The sequence below is a fragment of the Danio rerio genome, chromosome 22 (assembly GCF_052040795.2).
Source record: "Danio rerio strain M-AB ecotype USA chromosome 22, GRCz13ab, whole genome shotgun sequence".
Taxonomy (NCBI): domain Eukaryota; kingdom Metazoa; phylum Chordata; class Actinopteri; order Cypriniformes; family Danionidae; genus Danio; species Danio rerio.
In genome coordinates this window covers 1,590,001-1,600,528 of record NC_141042.1, presented here as the reverse complement: position 1 = coordinate 1,600,528, position 10,528 = coordinate 1,590,001, and the positions used below count along the sequence as shown (strand labels likewise).

The following is a 10,528-nucleotide window of genomic DNA, read 5'->3' as shown; positions in this document are numbered from 1 at the left end:
TGTTTAAGGCCATTGCTGTCATCTTACAGTAAACATCCATCATCTTCTCATCAGTGACGTGCATCTAAACAGTCTTTTGGTCAATGCGTGTAACGATTTTAGACATCATCTTGGACACTTTTAATGCTTCCAAACAGTTTGATTAGATTATAAAGTGCCCATGTCTTGAGGAAGTTCATTATGATGTGATTTACCTTAAATATATATTTGAATGCAGTGACTGACTTTCAGTAATTAATGTTAATATCTGCTTGTATTTAGCCTAGGCCAACCTGAACACATGACAGGAGATCCTGAGATGTGTGGATTCCTTTTGGCAACAAATTTAATTATTGTAAACACTGGAGAACTGTTTTAATTCTGAACATTTTAATGTCAATCTGCTGAAATAAGTTACATGTACATTTGCATTCTGACCTGTTGGGTAAATGTGATACTCATGAGAATTGTTAACTTTACAATCTCTCTCAGAAAACGTTACACATGTTGATATTTGTGCTGCTTTTCTCCAGCGTGGATTTACATGCGTCTCTTAAGCCTGATTTATACTTCTGCGTCAAGTGATCTGCGTAACCCACGGCGCATGCAACGCGCGTGGCTGTGCATTTATACTTCTGCGCGCTGTCTCAGTTGGTCTGAATTAACACTTCCGAAACGCTAGTTGGCAGTGAGGTGTAAATGTTCCTCTGTGTCGAGTTTCTTCGCTGCTTTTTTGCTTTTCCTGAACACTTCCTGGATGTACAAGTGGCTCAAACTCGCTCATTTTGAGGCAGGAACCGGCGGACGTGCAACAACTTTAACTGTGAGGTAAACACAAAACAAAACATTCCTATCCGGAGCTCCTTCACGGGACTCCACACTTGTAAACAATCGCTACATTGGGCTCGCGCCATTCGCGTGGCTCTCGGTCCCGCCCAGACTCGTCAGCGCTACCAAACTGACCAATCACAGAGTTTGCGCTACGCGTTGTTGCGACGTGTAGTTACATTTTTTGAGAGGTGCACGTCAGCAACGGCCACGGCAAAGGGCTATGCGTCAGCGCCGTAGCATACGCCGGCGTTTGACGCAGAAGTATAAATCAGCCTTTACGTGTGAAACTCTTCAGACACTGATCACACGTGTACTGTTTCTCTCCTTACTACTACTTGATAGATAGTTAGTTAGTTTTATCATTCAAACCAATGTTTTCTGAAATCGTAAAGCTCTTGTTTAACACCAAACATTACAGACGTTATCAAATACAGTTAATTACACGTTTCACTTATATGCAAAATTACAATATACTTGTGCTTACATACATACTAAAGCATGCACAACTATTGGCATGAATACATTAAAGCAAATACACACTTTTAAGCGTGAAATGTCCAAAATCCCGCAGGACTTTCATGCGCAGACAATAGCCATGTAAATTTTCTCTAGACAGGAAAAGAGAAGGGGAGCCGATCACCCAGAAGGACATGAATGTCTCTTTCTTTGGCTGTGAAAATGAAATGGCATAGTCATGTCAAGTCTGATGGGCCATTACCTAACAGCTGGGGCCACAACACCTTCTTTGTTTTATCAAAGCGGGGAGAATAATGTGTATTTGAATCAAGCCTCGGGGCGATCATCACGTGTGCTGCTTTTCTCCAGTGTGGAATTTCATGTGTCCCTTAACATGCGACAACTGTGTGAAAGTCTTCAGACACAGAACACACATGTACGGTTTCTCTCCAGTGTGAATCATCTGGTGATTCTTCAAGGCCTGAGCCGTAATAAAAGTCCTCTGACACATTAAGCACACATGCTCTCTCACTCCAGCGTGGATCGTCTGATGTTTTCTTAAACTTGACTGGTATTTAAAACTCTTCCCACACTCAGAGCATGAATACGGTTTCTCTTTAGTGTGAACTCTATGATGGACCTCCAGGTGTGAGTGAGTCAAAAATGTTTTCCCGCACTGATCGCACGTGTGTGTCTTCTCTCCAGTGTGGATCAGCCGGTGCACATTAAGGGTTCCTAATCGACTGAAACTCTTCCCACACTGAGTGCATGTGTAGGGTTTCTCTCCAGTGTGGATCCTCATGTGACGCTTTAGAACCTGTTTGGATGTCAAACTCATTCCACATTCAGTGCAGGTGAAACACTTCTGGTCTTTTTGCTTTAAAACAATACCTTCAGTCAATAAATGAGGGGTGTTCTCAGCTTTTACAAATTTATCATCTTCATTCTCCTCGTCTTCTTTAATAAAGTCTAAAATCAGAGTAGAAAAGGTACAGAAATATTTAAAAAGCATGTAAATAAAAGACAACTGAGTGTCTCTTTTTTCTTTTTTCACCCTGAGAATATGAAGTCATATATATATATATATATATATATATATATATATATATATATATATATATATATATATATATATATATATATATATACATACACTTCAGTGTATCCTCTAGGATGTTTTCCAGCTGTGGTGGCAGGCCTTTTTTTTTTACACAGATCTACCTGTGGCGTTTTTTTAATGACAAATGTCGTTAGCGCAGTATTAGATGTCGAGATCGCATTTATGTAATAGCCTACAGCAGTGGTTCCCAACCTGGGGTCCGCGCCCCCCTAAGGGGGGCGCCAGAGTTCACAGGGGGGGCGCGGGAGAGGATAAGTATTGAGGTAGAAAAAGGCATAAAAATGCTCCACTATTATAAAGGGCTTTGCAATTAATCGAAAATCCGATTTAGATTTCGGTTTCAAACGATTATAAAAAAAGCATTAATCAAGATAAATAATTATTGCATCATATTTTGCCACGTTCCAGTTGTACACGTGTTGCTCTTAAAAGCGCGAAAGAGCTTATGTGTGTGTGCAGCATGATCACGCAGTCAGAAGCACGCGGCCGGTCAGCATTCACTCTCATTCACACACTGAGACGAGCAGAGGAGCGCAGACATCTAAAGTCATTAACGTGAGCGCTTTAATGGTCAAATAGGTGTCAAAACGCGGTGTTTAGTGATTATTTACATTAACCCTCATTTGTGTAATAAACAAAGGAGTTGAGGATCAAAAGACGTGAAAGAGAAACCCTTAAAGAGACAGCGCGCTATAATCCTTCTGTCACCTGTTTTTATCATTATTAAACAAACATAACGAGAAAACCCTCGCTGCTCTTGACTGAAGGACTGCTGTAGCTAAAGTGTTTTTCTTACAGTGAAGATGCTTAAAGCACAGTTTGTTTCATATTTTTATTCTATTGTATTTATTTCTCTTTCCTTTGCAGGGTGGAAAATAACTGTATGTATACAGTTGAAGTCAGAATTATTAGCCCTCTTGAATATTAGCAAACCTTTTCCTGCCCAATTTCTGTTTCATGGAAAGAATATTTTATTAACTTATTTCTGAACATAATAGTTTTGATATCTCATTTCTAATTACTGATTTCTTTATGTCTTTGCTATAATGACAGCACACATAATATTTTACTAGATATTTTTCAAAATACAAGCATTCAGATTAAAGTGCAGTTCAAAGGCTTAATTAGAGTAATAAGGCAAGTCATTATAACGGTAGTTTATTCTGCAGACAATCAAAAATATATATTGCTTAAGGGGGCTAATAATATTGACCTTAAATTGGTTTCAAAATAGTTAAACCTTTCTTAATTCTAGCTAAAATAAAACAAACAGAAGAAAAAATATTAAAGGAAATACTGTTAAAATTCCTTGCTCTGTTAAACATAATTTGGGAAATATTTATTAAAAAAAAAAAATTTTCAGGAGCGCTAATAATTTTGACTTTAACTGGCAATGGTTTTGAATAATCGTGATTACAATTATGACCAAAATAATCGTGATTATGATTTTTCCCAAAATAGAGTAGCCCTACTATTATATATGTATTTTTAAGTACCAAAAAAAAAAATTCTAAACACATACTTAAAATTCCAACATAATAGTGAAAATAATTAAAATAAATAACTTTAAATAATTATTTAAATTTTGCTCACTCACGCAATCTGCTTGTCAACGTGTCGTAAAGGCAAAATCAAAACAAAAATGGCAGACAAACGTAAATGCAGTGATTCTTCAGAGGCGAAGAAAAAGATTAGACAGTATGACAAAGCCTACCTAAATTTTGGTTTTATTGAAGGCCAAGACAAGTTAAAACTGATTAATTAATATTTTCTATATATATTACTATTAATATTACACACAGACACACACACACATATATATATATATATATATATATATATATATATATATATATACACACACACACACACACACATATGTGTGTGCGTGCGTGTGTATTTATATGGTGGGGGGGCTCCAATGTTTGTATATGTTCATGGGGGGGGCCCCAAAGAAAAAGGTTGGGAACCACTGGCCTACAGCATGCGGATCTCTTTGCTTGCGCGCTGATTTCCTCTGTTCGTGCACAAAACTTTTTGCACGCCCAATTATAAGCCGCTTCAAGAGCGTGCAGATCTTCTTGTGCGCTCTCAAATAAACGCTGCTGAAGTGCGATTTAGTGCGTTCATGTAAAGAGTATGTCTCCAGCCGTCGTGTTTGCTGGCCTCCCGCATCATGCGCCTGTCAGTCAGCACGTCACCTTAAAGGGTGAACACTACTACGGTTACAGAAAAGTTTGCGCTGTTATAATTCACTTACCCTTTAATACGTTTTGGTGCGATTATTACCTGCTATTAAAAAATTTAATGTTTTGAATGAGAACCTGTAATGTAGCTGTGACGGGATGAATTTTGGCGTGGCGCCCCGCCATGGAAGAATGAATATAGAGGATACCTTTACTTTTATATAGACTTTTATCGCGTGTAGGGCTGCACGATTAATCGAAAAAAGGGAAGGCAAGTTGATTTATATAGTGCATTTAACACAGTGGCAATTCAAAGTTCTTTACATAAACAGGAATAAAAGAGACAAGTGTAAGAAAATAAAAACAATTAAAAAGAATTATAAAAATAACAATAAAAAACACATAAAATGTGTTCAATTAGGTTATAAGACAATGAAAAAGAAAAACATAATAGTGCGCTCTATCGGACGCAGCACAGTGCTCATTCAGTAAAGGCACAGCTAAACAGATGTGTTTCAGTTTTGATTTGAATGTGCCTAATGTTGGAGCACATCTGATCATTTCTGGAAAAAGATCTCGATTCGACCCTACACAACCTCAATTCAGCTTTTCTACGATTCAGCCAATTATTTTCACAAGTCTTCACAGCAACGTTAACACCTATAAATGGCGTTAAAAGTGTCACATACTGTATATATAAGGTATAATTCACCCAGTAATGTCATTTCTGTCTTCATGTAATGATGTATTCACGGCTGCAAAATCACACGTGAGCTGACCGCCAGCTGTTTGTTTACTACGCGTGCACGCCAATGACGCCTACTTTAGTGCACAGAACCTGCATAGGCTGTGAATAACAGTTAAATAACATCAGTTTGTTGCACAGATCGATCGTTTAGGGGTCATGCGGAAGGTTTAAATTGCATGGCTGTGTGTTTTATCAGTGACGGCAGCCATGAGCCGCACTCACTGAAAGTGAAACCTGTGTGCACATCATTTAAATGATCACACCGCATTTTACAGTCATGATTACAACAAACATTTAATATGTTTTTCTTTCATAGCGAACACAAAGTGTTGTGCATGAAAATAAATGTTTACTGTGTCAGTATAACAACCCTAGCCTATATATAATGTTGAATTTAATGCAAGAAGGAATCTGATGATGACAAAATTCTCATTTTACCAGTTTAATAATGCTGTTAATAACAGATGACAAGCACATGCCTTAAACATAATAAATCAACTTTATAATTATGAATAGTTGTATTTTGATGTCCTCATTTTACTGTGAATTAACAAACAGGACATATTTAAGTCTGTTCAAGTCCACCATAATGACTGTACAAAATTTAGCATTTTAAGCAACAGTAGACCTTCACACAGGCCTAATATTAATATTGTTGTTTTACCATATGTTTGAGAAATAACAATAATAATAAGCTAATCATATTAACCTTTATTTCACATTTATAGAATCGTGAGAAAATCCTGATCTTGATTTTAAGCAAAAAAAAAAAAAAGAGATTCACATTTTAGCCAGAATCATGCAGCTCTAATTGCGTGATAAAAAAAACTATCCGTGTTAATCTATTCTCAAAGTTGGGTTGGGAGCTGGGTCTATTCTACGCAAGCTATGATGACCTTCACCTAGATAGTTTAGCGCGGATGTATACCTGACCGGTGAGCCGTCTGACAAACAAGTGCTCTTCAGAATCAAATCAGCAGGATGCCCTTCTGGATCTTTCACTAACTTCGAAGACACGACTGACTGCGCTTACATGGACATCTGTAGTCTAGTTATTTGCCTTAATAGACAATAATATAATTAAGGTGTTTACGTGAAGTGCTTTCATGTAAGAGTTACCTGTCATTTTGTCTGACTTTAACTGCATTCATGCCCCCGTGACAAACTGGGCTATTAGACGCAAATAAGGAGTAAGAACTGGTGAGAGTGTTATAGTAATTTAATAATGCATGCCAAATGGAGAGAAAAAACGTCCGCATTTTGTGATGTGTGTGTGTGTGTGTGTGCGGTCCTTTACCAGTTTTAGCATCCCTTCATTGGCTTCCTGTTAATTTTAGAATTGAGTTCAAGATTTTACTTACTGTTTTTAAAGCACTGAATGGGCAAGCACCTTCTTATATATCAGAGCTTATTAACTTACAGTCAACTCCTCGGTCTCTTAGGTCCTCAAATAAAATTTTACTTCAAGTTCCTCGGTCACGACTTAAACTGAAAGGGGATAGAGCCTTTGCAGTCGCTGCTCCTCGTTTGTGGAACCAGCTACCACCGGATATTACAAGTGCTTCTTCTCTCTCTATTTTTAAGTCCAGACTTAAGACACATTTTTATTCTATTGCATTCCCAGGCTTTTAATCTTTATTGTGGTTGTTGCTGTAATACTTGTATTCCTATTATTACTTTTATTGTTATCTTTTACTCTTTTAGAGTGTGTGCTATGGTTTTGTTCAGCACTTTGGTCAGTGCCAAACTGAAGTAAATGTGCTTTATACATAAACTTTACTTACTTACTTACTTTACTGACAGCCGGAAAATATTACGAAAAGTCCTACATGGCGGTAATAGTTTGATTGCGGTGTTTACTTTGATAATGCCACTAATCAGTGGCGCAACAAGGGGGTATGCAGTATATGCGGCGCATAGGGGCGCCACACATGGGGGGGGCGCCGTTGTGCCAAAACTATTTTTTAAAATTATCCTTATTAAAAGTTTCAAATAATAAAAATAAATAAATATGTTTGGTTAAAAAACATTATTTTGCATTTTAAACGAATATAATATTGTTATTGTTTAATTCAAAATCATTAAACGCAATAACATGCAGTCCCACAGCCGAAAGTGTTCATGTAGATGTAACTGTTTAGATTTGCTTTTGTTTTTATCAAAATAAACTGTCAAATCATACATAATGTCAAAAGTTATAAGATTAATCTGAAAATTTGTCTTCATTTATTATTAATTAATTAATATAAAATAAGAGGGATCACACAAAATTTGAACCCGCATACCCCTCAGTAAATGTGTAGTTGCGCCCCTGCCACTAATATCTGCATACTCCACATGTCTTAATTTCATTTCTGTTTAGTTCAGTTATGAACTAAAAAACGTTTTCAAAGACTTTTATTTAGTCATTATTTGGTTAGCACACATATAACGAATGCCTTCGGCAGAATTCAAATGATTCATTTTAATCTAGATTTAACTCAATTTAAAAAAAAAAAATCACACACACATTCCAATAGTGCACATAATAATTCAGATGTACTGTTCAAAGCTCCTTATCCTTATTGTTCATCAGCCTCATTACTGAAGAATCAGGAATAAACACCAACCTATATGCTCTTCAGTCTCTTCCTCTTTAATTCTGCAGGGCTCCTCTTCCTCTTTAATTCTGCAGGGTTCTGGATCACTCATCTTTCAGACTTCACTTCTTCCTGATGATCTGACGCTCGTCTTTACTTGTAGACTGATGGGAGGAGAAACAGATCTACAAATATCAAAGTATTCAATTGATTGAATGTGTTTAATTCTACAGAGCTTTAACAATGTAGATTGTGTCAACGGGAAAGCAGCTTAAGAGATGAAGATCTAGCAAAATGAACCTGCTTCAGTTCAGTTTTCACACATGAAGTTCAGTTCAGAGTGGTGTAAATATCACTGCTGAACGCCCAAACACTGAAGAGAAACTCACCCAAAAATACTTCATTAATGTGTTTTCTTCTAATTAATACATTATTATATCTCTCACCTATATATCTCTCTCTCAGTTTTAGAGGTAATGAATTACAGGATTTCTTTGCTATGATATTATCACACATTATACCTGTTTAATTACAAAAAGAGAAGCTGAAGACACCAAATATATTCATTATTGGTGTACAACACTCACTCACTTTCCTTCAGCATGGCAGAATAGCCAAATTAATGCTGTTGTGAGTTATATTTTATGGGTATAAATTCGTTTGTCAACAAAACTGATTGAAGTTTAAGCAATTATTTTTATTAAAACAGAGTTAAAATTAAATGTAAATAAACAGTAGGCCTACATGATGAATGTTAAGCACAAAACACAATTAAAGTGATAAAATAAATCAAATTGACATAGGTTTTATTCAATGACTAAACATTAGACAGCTTCATCTGTCACAGTATATCAGCTGTGATTTGTCCTGGATGTGATCTGCGCTATTTGGATTTGTAAGCTACTTACAATGTTATCATATCTCTGAAACAACTAAAATAATAAAATACATCGATTTACAAGTGAAAGACTCGTATATAACTTTAGTGTGAGCAACTAAGAATAAAGGTAAAACATTGACAGAGTAGCATCGAGCTAAAAACATGACATACTGTATTAGCATCGACCACAACCGCGAGATAACCGGTAGAGAATTAAGTGTATCACTTAAATGTTGCAAATGTCAGATATACAATAAACTTACACTGAAAAGACGCAAAACACCCGTAACATCAGTGATAATATACACTAAACTGCAATGTTTGTCATTCAGCAGCGCTCCGATGGATTCACTCTCCACCTCACACTAAGCGCTGTGGGCGGGATATCTGCCTGCACGTTGACTCGCTAACGCTGATTGGCTGCCTGTGTGTAGCTCAGCGAACGCTGATTGGCTGCCTGTTTGTCTATCAGTTGTGGTCTGAATGCGGCTTTAATGTTTGTTTAAACAGTAAAATTGTAAATGCTTTAATGGTTGGTCTGTTCAGAGTGCACAAACACAGTTCAATAAATGATTTTATAATGTCATATATGAAAACCCTGCCCTTAAATATGGCTTTGATACACCTTTGAAGCAGTTAACTGGGACCAAATTATGCCAAGGAGGGGAAAATAAATTTGGTGGATAAAAAATATGAATTTAGAAACAAAGGAATCACAAGCAGATCGCATCATCACGGTGGCAGATGTAATAACCACGATCTACATTAATTATGATTTTAAACCTGTCAACATTGGCATGTGCAAACAAGGTATACATTAGAAAAAAGCTGCAAATAAATTAGCAGTTTAGCCTATTCAAATTAATAGCTATTATAAACAAATAGAATCAAGTTATCAAATCTCATGAATCTTTAATTTAATTTAAATGCACAGATCTATAATGAAAGCTTTCGAATGCTTTCCTAACTTTTTATGCCTTTTTATGACATAATTAGTTTTGTTTGAATAGAATCCACCAAGATCGACATTTTTAGATGGTATTATTAATAATATGTGTGTGTATGTCTGTTCAAACACGCACTCAAAACCCAGACTCTCCCTCCTCTTCAAATCACATGTACAGAATCTGTTTGGGAAACATCGTCTATTAATCAGTATGAAGTCCTAGATAGCATACGAATGTGGGTCACTTTAGGCAGTTTTGCAGCACTGGTGGTCTTCCTTTGGCCCAGACAAAATGTATGTGAGTCTGAAGTGGCCCACCTGTACAATGGCAAAAGGGGGGCAAAGATTCAAATTCATAAATGGGTCATTTAAGGCAAAGATTTGGCACTTATGGCAAAATGTAATCTGAGGCCCCGTTTACACTAGTGCGTTTTAGTTTCAAAACGGCGTTTTAGATCAAAAACGATCCGCGTCCACACTAGCAAACGGCCTCTCCAGCGTTTCCAAAACACTCCGTTTTCGGCGCTCGAGAACTCCGGCGTAGTGTGGACGGATGTCGTAACAGTAGCAAAACGCATTAGTGTAAACAGGGCCTGAATGTGAGCCCAATTTGGCCCATGTGGAAAATGATCAATTTAGCCCAAATGACAGAGGACAAATGTGGGCCACAGTTGGCAAAATAGTGGTCATTTAAGGGTAATCTGGGTCTAAATCTAAAGTGGCTCACACGTGTAAGCGCAAATGTGGCCCAGTCATCTTAAGACATATGTGGGCCACTTTTGGCAAATATTTGGCACAGTAAG

General features: G+C 36.9%; 2 protein-coding genes across 4 annotated transcripts in view; both read right to left on the bottom strand.

Annotated features, from left to right (window-relative positions):
* The window catches only part of LOC147838311 (uncharacterized), a 441,300-nt gene that overhangs the window by 140,860 nt on the left and 289,912 nt on the right, over positions 1-10,528 (bottom strand). The window lies entirely within an intron of this gene.
* Positions 353-10,528, bottom strand: part of znf1186 (zinc finger protein 1186) — an 18,767-nt gene continuing 8,591 nt past the window's right edge. Inside the window, exons 1-3 of one of the 3 annotated variants that reach the window (XM_087302065.1) lie at positions 9,043-9,146; positions 7,930-8,084; positions 353-2,235 (exon numbers count right to left, since the gene is read on the bottom strand). In XM_087302065.1, the coding sequence (XP_087158191.1) occupies positions 1,613-2,235; positions 7,930-8,011 (705 nt within the window). In that variant the 5' untranslated portion in view covers positions 8,012-8,084; positions 9,043-9,146 and the 3' untranslated portion in view covers positions 353-1,612. 3 annotated transcript variants of the gene reach the window in all.